The following is a 21,065-nucleotide window of genomic DNA, read 5'->3' on the forward strand; positions in this document are numbered from 1 at the left end:
CACACGGTATTTACATCCACTGAGTGCTTTGGAAGCTAATCCATGGAGGGATAGCTGCATTGACAGGAAGATTCATAATGCTGCAAGAAAGTCAGGGAGGGAACTGAGAGAACTGAACAGAAGGTTAGAAAGCGTGGAATACAGACAGAAGAGTCAGCAGAGCCGGCAGGAGGCCAGCAACAGGCCAGGTGCCTCTGATGAGTTCAAAGCATGGGTTCGGAATTCTTGGGCTTCACCCCCTCTAGTACTTAAAGGGCCACAGCATCAGGGGTAAGGCGCACTGTGGCCAGAGGAGCTCTGTGCTTCTGAGTCTGCGCAAAACAGTTTTAAGTTGGTGGTCCATATGCTTTTAAGTAATTGTGCATGTGCTACAGGGTCTGAATTGCTAGATGCCCTCTCCCTACCCCTGCAGCCCCCTATCTGAGTAAGCACCTCAGTATCCACTCACGAGTTTGCAGCCTCCGTGGGAGATCAGGTAGGAAACCAGGGGAGCAAACAATGAGCGTGACTTACTACCACCCTCGTGTGTTTCTGTGCCCTCAGGTCCTGTCTCCCCCATTCCTCCCCTATAGTGGCATGGCCGCCATACTGTTTCTGTGAAAGGACGGGGGACTCAGGTTCATTCAGTACCTGCCAGGCGCCAGGTTTTCTGCTTCCTGTATGGTCGTTTTAATGACATTTTATGTATAGCTAGACGTCAGCGGGCATCCTTTGAGACTGAAATTAATTAACCCACGCCCTTAATCCTTGTACTATTAAAAGTCCAGTGTTTCCCTGGGATTTTTGTGCATGTCCAGACACATTTTTACAGTCAACTCTGGCTCTGATTTCTAGTTTCTTCTGAGCTCTTATTCTCACTCTGGTCTGAAGTATATGACAACTCTCTTCCCTGTACTCCGCGCTGACCCACATGTGGAACCCAGCACCTCAAATCCCTCCAACAAAGCGTTTGTGCAATAATAGACTTTTTTGAAGAAGTGGAGAAGCAATAATGTTTTATATCACAGCAATGAAAAATCACATAGTATCGAATAATGAAATCTCTGTTTTTGAGTCCCTCAGCCACCCCAACATTAGGAACTATTTGCTGAGAACTTTAACTTCTTTTCCAGTTTCTTAGCATTTTTGGTTGTTCTTCCTGTTCACCATGGTCCTCCACGCACTATTCTGTCCTCAACCCCCTTTGTATCATTTATTGCTTAGAGAATTTTAACACTTTTCCCCTTCTTAAACCTAGACATATTTTATATTCCTAGAAGTTTATTAACATTTCCCTTAAATGAAGAGACAGATATTCTGGGTCTTACAATCCAGTACTACAGAGTAATTGGTAGTCTTTGAAATGCCAATCTTCCCGTTCTTCCTTCCTCCCTGCCATTCTCAGCCACTGGAAAGGGCAGCCCAAAGATTTGTTTTCCTATTTACATAAACAATATCTCCTTCCCTAAAGAGAAGAAGAAAGCTTGATGAGTATGAATGGCATTTTTTTTTTTCTTGCCCCAGCATCAGAGACAAGGATATTAAGAGAGAGAGCACCCACAAGGACAGAGCCACAACCCAGGGTGGGCCAACTAACAACCCACACACTTTCCACCATGCTGCTTTTCCAGAACAGATGGTGGCCAGAGGAGTCTCCATTAACTACTAAATTAGGGAAACCTAGGGAAAAAGAGGGTGAAAAGATGAGAGAAGAAAGAGGAATTATCAATGAAATTGAGACTGAGTTTGTGATGGAAGTGTTTACTTCTTTCATGTATACTGAGGAGCAAAGAATGTGAGGTGTCAGGAAATAGAACAGCATGTTGTTGTTAATTTGCTCCGGAATGTTAAGGAGGCAATTTGGGGGAAAATAGTCTTTCTTTCAGTGCTGAATATCTACTTATAGCAAGGCATTTCCAAAGCAGCTGTCCAACAGTGATGATAAGTAGGTACCTACAGATTCTTCATCAAAATTTAAATTTTTATGACATTTAAATTAAATATCATGAAAATTATTCTTTGCTTTTCTGAACTGTTTGTATTGGCCTTTGTCTTTCCCTTTGTATCTGGAATTTCCCAAACAAACAAACAAACACACTTCTTGGGGATTTCTAACTAGCATCTTTTTAAAAATACATATCTTTACTGGCTGACATGAATTTTTCTTTTCTACTAACTGTCCAATAAAATCAGGAGTTAAATGGGTTGAGAAGTCACAAAATAAGGTACTGATCTGATGATTTCAATTATGAAAGCCATTCTGATATTTTCAGATCTTAGGTAAAACCACAACACATGATGCCTAAAATTACAACTTCTCCTGAAGCCCACTTTGTGCTGCATCCACCTCCCCCACCCCGACTCCCCTCTACCCCAGATATCGGGAACTATGTATTATCCTTGAACCAAAGGGAATGAAGTTCTGACTTGATCCGCCCTGTGTGGGCCTGCACCTGTGCGCGACCACACTCCTCAGTGACAGACAGCACAGACACAGTGAACTGTGTCCTTGCTAAACTCCCCACTGAGATATAAGAGCACAGATTATTCTTTAGCTGTGAGGGATGAACAAAAGAGACAAGATCTATGTTGGTGGGTAGCAGTACTGTTCCTTATTTAGTACCAAAAAAAAAAAAAGTAAAGGTGAAAACCCATGAGGGCTTTAGCAGAATGTAGTGGTCTCCCCAATAGCCTAACTTTGCATTTTTGAAATACAGAAAGACAGTTTATTTCAAGCAACTTGTTTTGCCTTAAACCATGTTCTGTCAATGTCTTTTACTTTATAAATATACTGTTCTTCGGCAGCAAATTCTTCAGTTATTATTTCGGTAAGAGCAAATGAAGTGATCGTTATATTTTCATTGCCATCATTTCAACCACACCGAGAGAAACAGAGATTTTAAAGTTTTTGTTTTTTTTAAATACATGTATTTAATTTTTAAAATCAATGTGTTTTAACTGTATATTCCTCCAGGAGGCAGAAAAATGAAAACTATCTCCTGTAAGCTATGTGGTAATAATAAGTTGCTATTTTAACCTCAAGATGCCATCTGCATTCCATAATGTAATTTCCCAGTTCTGAAAGGACAGTGATGAAATGATCTGACCTTTACATATTCCTGTTTGATTTCTCTCTCAGCGTTCAGTCAGAAAAATAAGAAGAGCTAAATATACCTGAGCCTTTTCTGACTTCCCCACCCAGAACTGGCTGGTCTGCTTAGCATCTGTCCCCTCCCCATGGGCATGTTTTCCCCTCCTGTGGTTGATACCTGCCCCTGTTAGAGAATCCTGTTAGAGCGGTTCTTTCCACTGGCAGGAAATCTTGCGAATTGAAAAATAACAATTTTAGATTTTCTGAGTCTACATCTTGGACTCAAACAAACAAGTGACCCTTGAAGGAAACCTGACAGGAAAAAGACCGTGTTGTCTGTTGTGTGGACCATGACCAGGATGGCAACAGAGGAAGACACCGGAACCTGGGCTCCTACCCAACAACCCTCTCCTCTGGTCAGAGTCTTTTTTTTTTTTAAAGTCTTCCATCATGAAAAGATTAAGAGGTAAGGTTCTGTCCAGGGAAGGAATCCCGCTGAACTGGGGCAAGAACACCGCCTACTCTTTAGGCTTACACTTACTTTGAGGCTTGAAATTCAAAACTGGGTTCTTCTGGATGGGATTCTGCCTGACCCTTCACTTAGAGAAATAAAAGATCTATTTCTAAGAGCACAATTCAGACCAGGATGAATTCTGAATTGAAAATCAATGATTGTTGGATACAATGAGAAGGGGAGTGTGACACTGATTTGTAATAAGAAATATGTGTCTGGTCTTCCTGCTCCCCAGCCCTTCAGCTTTTGGCAAAGAGCTCATAAAAATCCTTCGGATTTCCTAAGTGCAGAGAGCAAGAGAAGTGCCTCTTGTTATGTTAATGAGGAGACTTCTGGAAAGCGCCAAAAGATCAGGGCCTATTGCCAGCACAGCCAACCACATGATTAGAGGATTGGAATTTCTCCTCCCATCCCCTGACCTCCAGGGAGGGGAGAGGGGCTGGAGATTGAGTTCCAGCTACAGTGGCCGATGATTTAATCACACCTGCCTGTATAATGAAGTTTCAGTAAAGATCCCCAAAAAACAGGGATCAAAGCTTCCAGTTGGCAAATACATGGAAATTGGAGAGAGTGGTGCCCCTGGAGAGAGCATGGGAACTCTGGGCCCTTTCCCCATACCTCCCACTCTGCATCTCTTCCATCTTGCTGCTCCTGAGTTATTTCCTTTTGTAATAAATGGTGCTCTAGTAAGTAAAGTTCTTCTCTGGGATCTGTGAGCTGCTTTAGCAAGAAAAAAAAAAAAAAAAATCAAACCTAAGGAGGATGTTGTGGGAACCTCTGATTTAGAACCAGTTAGTTACAAGTACAAGTAAAAACCTGGTCTTGCAACTGGCATCTGAAGTGGAAAGGGGACAGTCTTGTAGGAATGAACCCTTACGGAATTAACCCTTGAGGACCCTGATGTTATCTCTGGATAGATGGTATCAGAATTGAGTTGTATTGTAGGGCCCTAAGCCGGCATCCAGAGAATGTTTATAGTATGTGTGGGCAACCTCCCAGCTCCTCCACACACATTGGAATTGGGTCCCAGGACCCAAAAGAGGGGGTTAGATATCTGGCTCTGAAGACAACCAGTCCTGAGCTTTAAACACAACTCCATCACAGATCAGCTTTCCTGGACTCAGTTCTCCACCTGAGAAATAGGGATATTAAATGTTCCTATCTCAGGTAGATCTTGTAAAAACTGATGTCAAGTATTTATTTTGGTACCTGATACATAGTACATATTCATTATATTTTAATAACTATTTCTATTCTTAACATTAAGGGTTGTCTTTTTCCCTGTACTAAATACTAAAGTATACACAGACTAAAATTGAATGCATTATTTTTAAATTCAATTCAACATGATTTTATTCTGTCCTGTGCAAAAGAACACTTATCAGGCACAGTCTTCAAGATACTCTCATTACAGAAGACCCTTGGCATTTGAGGATTTAATGTCTCCTAAATCTCCTCTTCATTAACTACCAGGAAGGTAAGTGACATGGCAACTTTTTCTGAGATACAAGTTTGAGTAGTATGCACTGTAAGGTCAGTAAGTTAGTTGTTCCAGAAAGAGCTACTGAATTAATGACAGCCTAGCCAAGTACCCTGTAACTGCCTCTAAATGTGTGGTTGTAATCTTCTGCTTGAATTATATGTACTCTAAAAGTGATCAAATGTGGGGATTTTTGGCGATCTTACAATGGATCATCTGTAAAGATCAAGAAAAAGTCTTAGAAGTTCAAACTTCTTAGTTGTGAAGGGTCTTAAAGAAATGTTCTTTCTCTTGTCACTCTCCTGCCTTTGGATAGAAGAGCCAGATAAGCCAACTAGGACAGATATAATTATCTCTTCTTGTTCTGCAGCTTTCTAAGGATGGGCACTTCCCAGATACTCTTCGTAGCTGCTTTCAGCATCTTCTCACTCGTTACAGTCAAGATGTTCTTCCTTATGTCCAATCTAAACTTTGCTTCTTTCTTCAAGTTAAGAATTCTCTCACAAGGGGCACAAAATCCATTCTCTCTTCCTATTTTCAATAAGTACCTGACACAGCACATTAAGTAACACCTTGCATGCAAATAAGTCAAATGTGACTTAGATCAGTGAATAGATCAAACCTTTTTATAAACCTGAAGACATTAATCAAACTATTCCTTAATCTCTACAAAGTTTAACGCTGGGCTAAATAATATTAATTGCTAATGCATTTCACCCTAAGACCCATTTTGTTAAGAATTAATAACATTTCCTAATTTTTGAAACCTCTTTTTGTTTAAACGTTGTTAGAAGTAATGATGTTTTATGAGCTAATTGATTTAGGGGCCATACATAGACTGTGAAGTCAATCTATCTGGGTGCAAATCACAACTCTATCACTTACTAGTTGTGTAACTTTGGGCAAGTTTCTTATCTTTTCCATGCCTCAGTTTCCTTATCTGTAAAATAGAGATAATAATGATACATACCGATTAAGTGGGTTAATATTTGTAATGTATTTAGAATGGTTCCTGCTGTGTAGAAGTACTCAGTAAGTGTTATTATTATTACTAAGACTCCAAGATAGTTTTCTAGGCCTTAAGATTCATATCTGAGGAGCCGTAATTAAAACTAGAAGCCTTGGTAATACTGTATCTACAAACGTTTTACTGCTATTTGCCCTGCCTGGCATATCCTTCCCACTTAGATTATTGCCCTCTTGAACAGCTCAGCTTGGTTGTACATTCTCTGTCATGTTATGAGTCCTTTTTTTAGTGTTGCTTGGGGTCAAGTGGGACCCCACGAACATCGTTATCTCTTAATAACTTAGCTTCTCAGTGAGATTCTTGGCCGTTCCTTGAAGGAATAAAGTAAATCCTACCACTTTTACTAACACTTCCCAATTCATAGCAAGTCTCTTTGTTCCTGTAAAGCTCTCAGTAAGCAAAGATGAGCTGACAGATGATGTTTTTATTTGTTCTTCTCAAACTCTGGTATAAAAATTCTTATGAGGCTATCTTGTCCACTCTACCTAATTCTATTGTTGACATTCATATAAAGCACTCATAGCAGTGCCTGATAGATACACAGTATGTGCAAGAAGGAGGAGGAGGAGGAGATGGTAGTAAATAACTGATATTTTCCCCAAGTCAGGCAACACATTATCTCATCAAGCCTTCAGTGAACTATGAAGAAAGTATAGTTTACCCTCATTTTAAAGATGGAGAAATTCAGGCTTTGAGTGGCATAGGGTGATCACAAATCCTGACTTTGACAGGATAGTGTTGGTTTATATCTCTTGACCTGGGTAATAGTAATAGTATTCCCTTTCATTTTCAAAAGTTCATGTTTGGACAATAAATTATATGATTACTCTAGAGTTAATTAATGGCAAGGTAACAGAGCCTGTAAGTTGAGGAGTTATAATTAAAACCAGAAGGCAACTCCAGAGCCTTAGTCCTTTGGTAAGCCCATGGAAAACAACATATCCAACTTCCTTCATATACCAAGGAATAACACAAAATATGACCATATACAGATTGAAACTTTTAAATTTGAGCAGTGTTAGAGTGAGAACCAAGAGCAAATGATCAGGAGGAAAGGTGTGGGAAACTCTTTCCATTTCTGCAGTCGGATGTCACAGAATAGTTCCACAATTAGCAGTACTGTGAATTTCAACTACATGATGAAAATCCCAGTATTGAACAAAAATATTATTATATTTTATTAGGCAGGATGTGAATTAATGTTATTCCTGATGTCCTGGCATTGAAGAGGGAGAAATTCTTTACAAGTTTGGGAGATAATAGTAAAATAATAAAAACCCCAGTACTTAACATTCATATAGCAATGTACAGTTTATACATCACATATACAGAGCATATATTTGTACATGATTTATCTCTTTTGATTCTCAGTGCTCCCTGAAATAAGTAGAGCAGAAATTATTATTTCCATTTTATATGGAACTGAGAATCAAAGGGCTGAAGTAAGTCACGGGATTCATACTTGAGAGTATAAATTAGGGTACCACATCATCCTGACATTTTAAAGTGATTTAAAATTATTCAAAAATGACTTGACAGAAGCACATTCAAGGGAATGTACTTAAGGAGAAAAACCAAAATTATATATACCAGATGGAGAGTGTTAGGACTTGAAAAAAACTGCCAGGGTTTTGCCCGCTAGACACTGATTTTAACAATGAGGTTCATCAGGTTATTAGAACTATAGGATGTTATTGTCACCTGGCCGTCAGCCTGGCCACTATGTCTCCAGAGAACGGAGGTGAATTTGTTGATTTCACATCCTGGGCTGCAAAATATGGGGCATCACTGTCAGATCAAGCAAAATGCTTTTCAAGTGCAGGGGACCAGTGTGGACAACACAAATGCTGTCTCAGCACCCTGCAGCCCCTGTTTTGAGCTGTTTCATATTGGTTGCCAAAGTCAGGAAACTGCTGATTCTGGGGGAAAGTATGAATAACTTCCGTTTCCTCACTTTCCTCATGTCCTTTTCTAATCTCTGTCTCTTAAGCAAACCTGTCCTCTCATTCAACCATCCATTCACACACTGGTATAAACACAAGAATTAAAGACTAGCATTATAATTGCCTCTTTCAGGGTTGTTTGCATTTCAGCAGGAGTCAAAGCAGAAGATATCAAGATCTGATGCTGGCATTTCAAGCTGGTAGCATCTGAGGTCACCTTTAGGAATGTAGATGCTTCCTACCCACACTCCTAAAAATGACTGGTGTTTCCATCAAAAGCCAACCTCCACTCAGTGAGATTGAATAGCATTGGATGGCATTTGCTTTGTTTGAGTTTGGGCTTCACCTATCATTTTGTGGAACCAAAAGTGTACATGCTTTAGCATGTGGAAAATCTGCATGGTAACAATGCAAAAACAATTCACCAATATGTACTTATGTTCTATGACAGTGATTTTGAACCCAGGCATGTTCACCTCCTCTTCCTGGTCCCAACTTCAAAACGTCTGAAAATCAGTTGTCACCACATTTAGCCAACAGCCTCCAATTAATCAGCATTAACCTTACTAGTGAATCTTCTTCATCTCCTCTCATCAGCCTCAACTCCACAGTCTGTTTGAACTAGGATTTTTGTTGGCTTGGTCGTTTCTTTTGGATGTGCTGAGTTGTCTGTGTGTGTGTGTGTGTGTGCGCGCGGGCGCGAGCGTGGACGCACACGCTGGGGGTGGGGTGGGCAGTGAGGTGGTGATGTCGGTGGAAGGGATCTCTTATCTCCACTTAATGTGGTAGTTGATTTAACACATTGACTGGTTATGACAGATTACTGCGTGGATGTGGAGGTTTCAGACAAAAGTTGACGTTTGCAAGTAAACATACCACACAGTAGTAAGGATACAATTACAGCAAAATAACTAGGTAGATAGACATAGACAGATATAAAAAGACATCACATACATAGATAATATATATATTTCTGGATTAGACATATTATTTCCTTTACATTTTCAAATTTGATAAAGTTCCTTGGTTATCTTTTAAAAATCTACTTTACTTCAACCATTCCTGATGACTGAGGAGCCACTTTCATATGCCTCTTATGTTTGACTCTCCTTATTTTTAAACGTCATTCACTTTGTAGTCATCAATCAATTAAGTTATTCTCTAGTAATTTTTTAAATGTTTCTAGAAATCCTGATAGTCCAGGCACCAACATACAGAGGACACTTTGAAAATTAAAAGAATTCAGTAATTTTTAAAGATGAAGAGTTATATATACAAAATATGCATATATATACATAAACATATGCACGTTGATATTTGTCATGAAGGGGTTTTGTGTCTGTGAAACTGGTTGTGTCATGTGATAAAGCTGTTTCTATGGAAACAGCTTATGATTCATGATCATCATGAAAGAAAATTACATTTGATGGTATAAGGTAGACCCAACCGAGAAACTATTAATTTCTGAATTAAAAAATTTAAATGCCATTATTACTAACACCTTTTTATGGCTAGAAAAATTCTTTTATAATCCTAATAAATGTTATTAAGCCCTTATAATATGCTAGGAGCTACACAGAAAGCTTAAAGAATATAATCCTAAACTTCCTGGAGCTTACATAGTGCTGGGGGTGGGGGAGGGGATGGAAGACAAGGTTAATAGAAACCTTATAGGAATGAAAGATCATTGTGTTATATTGGGTCTTTTGTCTTTTCAGAGTCTTGATTTGTTTATATGCCTTATGCATTATTCCTCCAGCAGATTTCTCTTCAGTGTGGCTACAGAAAGTTCTGTGGGTTTTGAAGTAGATCCAGATGCATCTGAGTGGGAGAGGGATTGCAGGAGGTGGGAGGGAGAAATGATGGCCTCCGACATGAGAGAATGTTCTAGGCACAGGTAGGATTTCAAATAAATGTCACTGAACCGTCTCTATGGAAACCACAAAGCTGTTTCTCTTGACTAGAGAATTGTATATCATTCTCTCAAAAATAATAGATCAGAAGAAAAAACCTCCCTACGAGTCACAAGGGTTAGAGTAGGCAGGGACCCTGAACTTTCAACAAATCTATTCCCCCGCCTTCAGGAAGAATCCCAAAAAAACCCCTCTCATTCAAACAGGATTCACTCCTAGCAACCTCCCTGATTAATCCATTCAGCATCAGGAAAAATGCGTCTGGCCTCTAACTTTTCTGTTGTATCTGAAGGACCTTATCTCATACTATTTTCCGCTGGAGGTCAGGATGGAGTAGCTGATTGCTAACAGCTACCTAACACACTTGTTACAAGAACTCATGCTGCTGTCATGTGATTTCACATGGAAAACACGATGTTCCAGAAGGACTCTGAATCATTTTCGGGCTGCGATGGAGAAGAGAGCAGATGCTGTGTAAGTGGGTTCCGCACACATCCTTTTTTCCCCCACTTATGTGGTTTTATAAAAGCAACTGAAACAGAGTTACAAAGATCCCTTGTCTTGGAGAATTTGAAAAGTAGGTTCTAAATCTTATCAGGGTCTAGGTCCTCCTAGATAAAGAACAACATTGTTGCAGATTACAGTTGACTGAACTCCATTCTCTGTCTTTGGCCAGCACCCTTTCTCCAAATCTCTAACCAGCTCATTTCAGCCACCACATTTATGGGCCCAGAATTTCTCCCTGTAGAAACTGCCTTATTTGTGAACAGAACTAGAAGGATCACCAAGGCACTAATCTTTTCCAGGATCGTTCCAACCTCCATATTTTACTTCAGTGTTCCCACAAGTACCTGATGACAGTATTCTCCAACAGTTTTTATTTTTTTAATTCAGAAAGCATATCTATTTCAGTGGTGAACAGGATGGTTGGTCTTCTTTTCCTGTTTCCCTCCCTGGGCAGATGGTGGAACACCATAGGGCATCCTATGATCACTGCCTCTCAAATTCCAACTTCTAACTACAAAATCCCTCTGATTTGCCTCTGTTTGAATATCTTTTTTCATTCCTTTTCATACCATGCTTCAGGCATTTATCACCTCTCAATTGAACTTTGAAATACCCTCTAATGCTTCTTAACTAGGAACGGTAGCCCCAGCTTTAGCCTTTTCTACTTCATCCTCGACATAGCTACCAAAATGATGTATCTGAAATGCAAAACATAGCTCTTGTTAAACCCTGTAGCAGGTGTTCTGTGTTTCAGGATTAGGATTCATTTTCTTGGCATACACATTCCAGCATCACTGAATTCTGTCTCTCTGTTTCTGTCTCTCTATGTGTGTCTGTGAGGGAGTGTGTGTGTCTTTTTAAAGTGAAAATGGAAAACATGGATAAGATTTTTAAAAATCAAACAATTCAAAGGGGCATGTAAAGAACAGTAAGTAACCCTCCAAGTCATACTCCTAGTCCTGGTACCACTTCCAAGAGACAGGCACTGTTACACTGTTACTCACTTCTTGTGTATGCTTCCAGAAGTGGGGTGTGTGTGTGTGTGCGTATATATATATATATATATATATATATACGCACACACACATAGAGAGAGAGAGAGAGAAGCTTCTTTTACACAAGTGAGAACATTCAATAACATTGCCCTACATCTTGCTTTTAGCATTCTGTCTTATTTCTTGACCAGCTTCCCTGTGCCCTTTAAGTCCTCACAATAGTGAATGATCTGTAGTTCCCAGAACACTCCATGCTGTTTTCAGGCACACTTCCCAATGCTTATGCCCTTTCTGTTGCTTGAAAGGTTCTTTTTCCCATCTGCAGCCTACACATGGTACTAACTAGCATTCCTCTAGGATTCGCCTCAAGCGTTAAACTTTCACCTTGCCTTAGAAACTACTCCTCTGAGCTCCTGGAGGATGCTGGACATGCATGTTTCTATCACAGCACCAATCACATTGTTTAAAAATAGCTGTTTGTTTATGCATTCTCCTCTACACTGTGAAATATTTGAATGTATAGAACTCGTCAGTCATTTTTCCATCCTTAGTGTGCAGTTCAGGCCATCATAAAAGGCTAAATATTCAGTAAGTATGTGTTGAACCAAAATACTCCAGGATCAAGCTAACAATGGGTGTTTCAAAATCTTCCAAAAGGAAAAAAATCTTTACTTCAAGAAGAGAGATTTAAAATTTTTTTTAAGACTATAAACTCCATAAGGATAGAGACGGTATCTGTTTTACCCCCTAGAGTGGCTGAAGGAATGCTCTTGGAAAAATGTCCTTTAATCTTAAGTATACAATATGATGATGGATTTTATTGGGCTTGCAAGAGGGAAAATACATTAGGCACTTAATGGAGGGGTAGCAGAAAAAACTATTAGCAGAAAAGCAATGAGGACTATGAGGATTCTAGGAAGGGGATGTTGGGCTCACTAAAGAAAGCCCATATATCTTTCCCTCCTTTTTTGTGACCAGTCTTTTTCTTTCTAACTTATCAAAATTGATAGCAATTAATTGTAAACCCTTTCTTGAGCATTTCTGTCAAGTGCTGAATAATAGATGCTTTATATGCTACTGATTATAACTTCCTTCAGCAACCAGCAGTCAAGAGACTTCATGAAATGCATCATCTTCTGAAAACAGAAATATTCTAAAATGCAGAAACTCAACCCTGGTATTACAAAAAGTAGGATTCATTGCTCTGAAAAAGTTCATGAGGGAAACACTTAATCAACTGCAAGCATATTGCATTCATCTTCCTACTGTCCTCAAGCAGGTATATGTCACTTGTGTTACTGAAACTCAAATCAATTGAAAACATTTAATACCATCTATTTTTCTTATGAAATGTTGTACCTTCCCTGATAATGCAAGATTTCATTCATGTGTGTCTTGAGGGTGCCATTAAGACTTTGGGGGGTCTGTCAGAACAAAAAGCACCAAACATTTACAGAGTTGATACTAAGTGATGTTAAACTGAAATGAACACCTTGGCTTTACTCCTTGCTCCCAAACCACCTGATTTTACATGGATTGGGTAAATCCTTTGGGATACTCAGATTTTGGAAAATACAGGTTTCCTTTTGTTTCACATTAAGTGTTGAAACATTCATTAGTTTGTGATAGTTGCAAATTATTGCAATAGTTGACCAATGATCCCATTTTGAATATAATGGACAACATCAGATGGAGATATTTCCAATTTGGCCTTGCCTCCAACTCTCAATATAATATAAACCAGGCATCAGTCAAGTCTCATTCTGAAGACCATTGATTCAGCATTTCTTGTTGCTGTCTTTGGGAATGTGCTTAACTAGGGAAAAAAATGGATGATATTGCCTAGATCAATTAAAATAATCATTCAGGAGGCCCCACAATCATTACTCCAGTGGTCCCAGGAGACTACCAGAGTTTGCACACACTGGGAATTCAATCAATGCTTGTTGATAAACATCTCTAACTGGAGAATAAAATGGGATAAGGCAGACTGTAACAGGAAAATAATTTGGAGAGGAAGACTTGATATTAAAGAGTCTAAAATCTTGAATAGCCTAAGTTTCTATGGTAGAATATTTGAACTGGAAAGAGATTTAGCAATCATGTCATTTACCTTCATTTTACAAGAGGAAACCTGAAGCATGGAGAAGTTAAGTGACTCACTCAAGTTCCCAAATCTAAATACGAGGAATGTTTTTTCACTTGTCTCTCAGATAGGAGCCAGACTCAGGAGTCAGGCTACCTGTATTCAAATCCTGGTCGTGCCATTTACTAGATCCATAAATTCTAAATAAGTTTTTTAATCTCTTACAACTTAAGTCTCTCTCAACCTCAGTTTCTCTATCTGTAATGGGAGATGATAATTGAGAAGCTTTAGATGAGCCAACATAGTGTTTGATGGTCATACTTCATATATAGGATGTGCTCAATAAATGTCACTTTATTTTCATTGTGTTACACACTTTATTACATAGTCTGGACTTGTAATTCTAAGAACACAGGTCTTCAAATGTGACCTGAAACTTTAAAAATCTGGATAGGCTTGCTACGATGCAGCTTAGAGTATAAAAATGTCTTTCTGTTATCTCCAAACTGAAAGGCAAAGGGAAAGTTTTCCTCTCCTAGCTTCTCCAGACAGTATAACATTGTAACCCAGCACCCAAAAGTGAGACCTGGTTGATTACTCATATAAGAGAAAAACGTATTTTTATCTTTGACAGCTGATATCTGTTCGTGCCTTTAAATGGTACTGACCTATTTGCCCTATTTGCAAAGGAATTCTGTTATAACCTCAGAGAATTTGCTGCCATCATTTTATACTGAAGGCAGCAAGAATGTGTTTAGGCTATTTTACAAAGCTGCTGCAAGCTCCTAGTGGGGGGAAACAGAGTGTGCAGTGTTCTCATTGTGAAGAAGAAAAGTCATTGGTGTTCTCCAAAGCAGCAGAACAGTGTTGTCGAAGTCACTGTGCTTGGCGACATGTGCACAGCCATCAGTTAAGGGTGGCTGACTCACGAGTATTGACACACTTAGGAGGACTGCTTATTAGTCTAAGTCAAGCCCTATCGTCCAGGCTCCTGTATTTGTCCTGCTGTTTGTCATCAATAACGACACTCATTTTCTCTTTTGAGCACAGCTACCTATTTAACTACCTGGAAACTAACTTGAAACTTAATTTGAAACCCTGGAAAAATACCATTCTTAGAGAAATTTAAGAGAAAAAAAGTCCATTTTCTATTAACTCTAGATCTTAGAATAATGTACCTCTATCTTGCTTTTCAAAATGCTGTCCACATACCAGCTGTCAGCGTCACCTGAGAGTTGTTAGAAACGTAGAATGTTAGACCCCATCCCAGACCTCTGAATCAGACACTGCGTTTTAACATTTTGAGATCCCAGAGTGGTTCAGGCACACACTAAAGAATGAGAAACACTGACTTAGAGAAATGGAGGAGGGAGATTTCTCAGAGCTGGTTACTGTTTTGTGGTAGTAATTAAACACAGTTGAAGGGTATACCAAAACCCTCTGGAATCAAATATTAAAATTACAGCAATAGTAGATATTTGGTAAAATTAAGTACTTTTTTAAGGCATTATTTAGAAAATGGTCTCATTTTAGGTTTTTGGGGGGGGGGTTGTTTTGTTGTTAATTGTAATGCCTGTAAGAGTGTATCCATGCATGCATGAAGGAAGGAAATAATGGATACATGACAGCCATCCATTACTGGGAACAGCCTGGGTTGAGTCTTTGAGTTAGGACTGAGTTTCTGAGGGTGGCCACTCAGACCATCACGTCTTTAGATCAGGAACAATAGAGCTCTGTGGTTGGAACTCCTCCTTGCTGATTGAAAGCTGCCTCTTTAGTAAGAAGCAACATTTAGTCACTGGAATCTGAAATACCAGAGTGCAACCTTTTATTTGCAAGTAGTTAATATCTTGCTTCCCCGATCTACTACTCTAAGAGAAGACTTGCTTACTATTATCATGTTTTATTGGGCTTATATTAGCAGATGTTAGTGGTTTCTTAAAGGCAATTTCTGGGGACTATTGTCCCCTTTTGCTCCAGTTGCCTCCTGTTGCTTTCAGTCAACCTTGTTTGTGTGTATGTGTGTGTGTGTGTGTATGTGTGTGTGTGTGTGTGTGTAGGTATACATAGCAGAAATTGCTAAAAGAAAAGTCTGAAGGATTTAATTTGAAATATATGACTCACAGACTCACAGACATAGGAAACAAACTTACGGTTACTGAGGGGGAAAGGGGATGGGGAGGGACAAATTGGGAGTTTGGGATTTGCAGATACTAACTACTATATATAAAATAGATAAACAACAAGGTCTTACTGTATAGCACAGGGAGCTATATTCAATACTTTATAATAGCTTATAATAAAAAATATGAAAAGGGATATATATACATATATATATATACATATATGTATATATATCTCCAAATCACTATGCTATACAGCAAAAATTGGCACAACATTGCAAACCGACTATACTTCAATAAAAAATAAACTCAAAAAATAAATAAAATACACAGAAATCACAGGAAAGTAGTTAAGATGACTCTTCAGAAAATAACAGAATGCAGTTGCTATCCCAGGCACAATACATCCCATGAGACCAGAAGAAAAATTCTCCCAAATTTAATCAATATTATTGCTTGAAAGAAAAGTCTTGTTCCCAAGTATAGCTTCTTTCCTGCATCAGAATTATTCTTCAGAGGTTTTGCATTCACTGCTCAGAACTAACAAGTCATAGTTGCAGAGGTTTTTGACTACAAAAGTTCTCTTTCTCTCTCTCTTTTAAATTTGGGAAAAACATTTTAAATCCTGAAGAACATGAATCAGAAAATACTCTTCATGTGATGTTAGTCTTTAAAATAGGCAATGTTAGAAACCAGTCTGGAATTATATTTCATTTAGCATAGTGTAGGAAAAGAGCAAAAATTAACCAACCTAGTTTTCAAACCCATTAATATAATGTACAAATATGTCATTTTCCCAGCAATGGAAATGGGTGGGTAATAATGGTAATGAATAAATATATAAAAATGAGCAATGTTTTAGTAAAGGATTTTAATCTGGATTTTATTTAAAATTATTTTTACTATATTCAATGTTCATTCATATTTGTTGTTAAGTTTGTTGAAAATTTCCTGTTAAATAACCTTAGAAGTTACTGCCTTTTGGGGTTCTGAAAAAAATGCTTAGTACTAAAGCAATAAGTCTTATTTCCCATTGACATTTCAACCCGACTTGTATTATCTAAAAAAATCAAAGTATATTGTAGACAATGATTCTAACCAGGGCTAATTATCCAGACTGTGTTTATATACAACGTTTAATCCTAAAATTCGTCTTTGTTTCCATTTTTTTGGAGTTATTTCCAATTTATGCATTTCAATGCTTTATCATAGATCACAGAAGGAAAAATAAACCTTAGGTTTTGTTGGTAGCTTTCATTAAAAAGAGAAACAAGAAAGAATAAATAAATCAAGGTTTATTACCTTTCAATGTTCAGTGGTTTCTTTTTCCCATTATGTCTTTAACACCATTGTAGAAAGGTAATGAGTAATTTAATAGAATGTATTTTTTAAAGGTTTATCTGTTGAGTGACTATTTTAAAACATCAGGTACATATATACACTTGGTGCAGTAAGCAGATTGTATTATTCTATCTTTAACAGCTATTTCCAGTGGCACAGCAATTAAATTCAATTTATTTTTCTGAGCTTCTGTATGAATTCAGTTGAACAACTGGTTATACAGAGCTTTTTTGTTGTGGTGGTTGTTTTGGTAAACAGCAACTTCCCTATTCGATTCAGTTTTGTTTTGTTTTTGTTTTTAAACTGAAAAGTTGTTTGTATATAGTAAGCAGAATTACACATTTTAAAAATTCTGAAAAGCACTGAAAAGCAGACCACTGTTTGCCTTTTGAGCTATCTGAATCTTCTCCTATTTTATAAATTATCTATGTGGGTACTTAACACTGTGCCAAAATAAATGACTGAAAATGAAAATACCATCATCATTTATCTACATAATACAAACAACTTGTTAAACTAATTCCTCCTCTAATTTATCCAGTCGCAATGGCATGGACTGGGTACACTTTGTATATGTGCATATAACATTCCCCAGTGTTTACAAATAGTGCATCTTGGGTTGCTTTGTGGTAGTGACATGTATATGAACAGAATATTATAAATAAGTGAGTCTATTAAAAATCTTCTCCAAGTCAGAAAATATTCATTATGCAGTAATATTTCAAAATTGTTTTCTAATACCACCATCAGAGGTATAAATTTAAATATAAATTTAAAATCGTATTTAAAATAAGCTATTTAAAGCAGAAGGTATAACTATCAAATACAGAAATTTAATCGTCACACTTTTTATTCTAATCCCACTCAATAGATTTTAAATATATGTATCTCTTCCCTGACATTCCCTGAAAAGAAGAAACGTTCTTAAACCTTAGCATGTTAAAATAAAATGACAGACTAGAAATGAAACGAAATGACAATTCAAAAGCCTCTACAGCTATGGAATGATAAAATCCCAAAAGGATTTAGTCTTTAAATTATTCAGGCTGTCTAAATTTCTGCTGCCACAATATCTTTTTTTTCGGAAGTGTAATAAAAATGGCATTTTGCTCACGCAGATCTAGCTGTTCCCTGGGTGGTTGATTCTAGAAAAGCAACAGGCTTTTCCCCCTGCCTTACAAGAAGCAACAGTTAGAAACTCTTAACAACTAGAAAACTGCTACCCCACGGTGGTTGGAAACAGCCAATAGAGAAAGTGACAGCTATGGTTTCAATCCATTTTGCAAGAGCTTCGGAAAGGGAGGAGGAAAAAATGAAATAAAGAATACTAACTCTCTGAAAGGAAAGAATTGCGCTATGTTATATCGCATCCCCCCAATCCCTCTTTCCACGGTCTCTTTGATCATTAGGTTTTTTCCACATGCTTAGGTTTCTAAGGCAAAGCAAAGCAATAAACTCGACCCATTCCGTTTCAACTTCAATTCGCAAGATGCGGCGAGACAAATTCATCACCCCCGACGTGGGAACAATACAAGCCTCTCCCCAGAAGCTGGCTTGAGCTCTTTCGCATTAGCTGGCAGGAATGGGCTGTTGTCTCAGCCTGTTGCTCCTGCCACTCTCTGTGCGAGAGCCTGGAAGGAGGGAGGGGACACTGTGTGCTTGGGTGCTAGGTGGCAGGCCCTGGGTCGGGCTGCGGGGACAGCGCCTGGCGAGGAGGCGGCAATGGACCACGGTCGGGGGACCCTCCAAGTGCAGGCCGCCCGGCCGCCGGCAGATGGTGCCCTGCGCGTCCAACACGGAAGGAAACCCTGCGAAAGTAACGCTGACTCCGCCCCACCCGCTCCCCCGGCGCCAGGCACCCGTCCTTCCCCAAATAGTGCGGAGCACGTTTTCTCCGAAACACCGCAGTAGCCCGTGTGTGTGTCGAAAATACAAACCAGGCAGCAGAGTATATGTGCCAGAGAGGGGAGCGCGCGCGGAGTGGGACTCCCGGGGCCGGGGCGAGGTGACCGCCAATGAAACGCAGAGGGCACGGGGACCCGTCCGTTTCGCATCTGCGTAAACCCGGCTGCGGGGCCAGTCGGGAGGCCACTCACCATATTCACTTCGGAGACCATGTCTATGCTGGCGACATCGATCCTCATCCCGACGTCCACAGGGGGCCCTGCCGGGGAGGTGGAACACATTATGGACATAATCTCAGAGTGGTGACAAGCTGGGGAGGGGACAGGGGGCTTCCCTGCGCTTAGTACATTCCGAATGGGCTTCCGCCACCCCCACCCTTCCAACCCCTTGCAGGGGACAGCCTGGGAAAACAGGTGTGGGCACACGCGTGATGCAGTGACTATGCAGAGGGTGTGTCGGGCCGGGGGAAGGTCAGCTCTGCCTGGGGTTTCGTCCACCTGCGACTAGGGGTCCGGCGCGCGCGCGCGCGCGCGCGTGTGTTTGTGTGTGGCCAGAGCTTAGGGCGTAGTGCAAGCTTACGAAAATTATATGCTGCTGCTGCTTCTTCTTCTTCTTCTTTTTTTTTTTTTTTGACATTTATCTTTGACAGGAAAGAACTAGATATGCGTTACAGGTTGAAAAAAAAAGATGAAGCATTACCTCCAAAGTCCGGCCGCAAGCGAATGTCATATCCTTTGAGCAATCTGTCCACTGTCTCTTTCACGTATGACATGTTGCTGGGCTCATTGGCGCTGAAGGGAAGAAGTAGGGACCGTATTCAGAATGAGCACAAACTGCGAGCAGACATAAAAATAGACAGGCACACCTACCCCCCAAATAATGAGCTACATGATCCAGCAAGCATGTAAGAAGAAAAACACCAAGAAAAAAAGAGACATTCAACAACGGCAGCTCACCTGTGGGCACAACAGACCATGGCAATCATCACAGGGAAAGAGAGAAGCCCCAAACTCTCTCGATTTTGTACTGTCCACATTACTAACTCTGATTAAAGAATTGTCTTTTCTGCGAAGATTCAAGGAATGCAACTTAGTCGGCGGCAGGGCAGTAATTCCCGAATGGACCTGCGCATGCGCAGAGGGTGCTCACTACCAAAAGACACCTTGTGCCTTGCAAACAATATTCCTAGTGGAACAGGCAACAGATTTCAATCCCTTTAAAGTTCCTGTTTGTGGTGCGCCGCGTCCTCCGTGTAGTAAAGGATATCCTGCTGTTTCCTTGCTCGTGATCCTACGTGTATGTGTATATACGGATCTTTGTGCATTGGAGGTTGCTATGTGCATTTCCCTTCTGCCTTCAACCTGATTTTTTTTTTTTTTTAACTCAACTCCCAGGGATCTGGCTTAGGCTGCCTGTGATTGGTATCTTTTGTTGACAGTCACAGTGGTCTTAGAACTGGGAGTCTAGATGAGAGGCGGTTCTCTGGTTGCCTGTGTTTGTGTGTTTATGTGATGGGCGGGGGGACCAGGGGGAACGAAGTGAGTGGAGAGGGAAAGTCGGAGAAGAAGGAAACTCAGGACGTATTTGAGGACTCCAAGAATCAGGTCCCCTTGAGAGGTGTTTTAGGACAACCTGGCTTAGCGTTGTCCTTCTGTGTGGGAGGGGGAGGAAGAGGGGCGGATCAACTTTTGCACTCGCTCCCCGGGCTCCCCTACTTTTTTTCTCTTCCTCTCTTCTGTCTCTCCAGGCAAGAGAGATGAAGGAAGCAAGCGATGAGGCGGCAATCCTTTTTCTAGGGTCATTCCCCGCAACTTTTCTTCTAAGTTCTAGTAAGGAAAACCTCTTTCTTAATTGCCAGGGTGTTTGCTCGTATTAGTTACCCCAAACAGGACCCTGAAACACCCAGAGGATCTAACCTCTGTTTGCAAGTAGACTGGGGTTCTGCGGGAGCAAGTGTTGTTTGAATTAAATTAAATTCAGTCAGTACAATTCGATAAATGTCATTAGGCACACGTTAGGCGGGAGGCCCTCAGCTAGGCGTTTGTTTGTTCATTTGTTAAATAGTGTATACTAAATCTTTACTATGTTCTAGGTGCTCTGGGACTTAGAGATGACTTAAAGAGGGTTCTAGGCCTAGAGAAATTCACAGGCTAATAGGGGA

The 21,065-nt window shown here is 39.8% G+C and overlaps 1 protein-coding gene across 1 annotated transcript in view; it reads right to left on the bottom strand.

Moving 5' to 3' along the window:
• Nucleotides 1–20,273, bottom strand: part of GABRB1 (gamma-aminobutyric acid type A receptor subunit beta1) — a 331,133-nt gene extending 310,860 nt beyond the window's left edge. The window contains exons 1-3 of the mRNA XM_031435095.2: nucleotides 19,861–20,273; nucleotides 19,604–19,695; nucleotides 19,096–19,163 (exon numbers count right to left, since the gene is read on the bottom strand). Coding sequence (XP_031290955.1) covers nucleotides 19,096–19,163; nucleotides 19,604–19,695; nucleotides 19,861–19,940 — 240 coding nt within the window. The 5' untranslated portion in view covers nucleotides 19,941–20,273. The remainder of the gene's footprint in view (nucleotides 1–19,095; nucleotides 19,164–19,603; nucleotides 19,696–19,860) is intronic.
• Nucleotides 20,274–21,065: the final 792 nt, after the last annotated feature.

The sequence above is a fragment of the Camelus dromedarius genome, chromosome 1 (genome assembly GCF_036321535.1).
Source record: "Camelus dromedarius isolate mCamDro1 chromosome 1, mCamDro1.pat, whole genome shotgun sequence".
NCBI classification, from domain to species: domain Eukaryota; kingdom Metazoa; phylum Chordata; class Mammalia; order Artiodactyla; family Camelidae; genus Camelus; species Camelus dromedarius.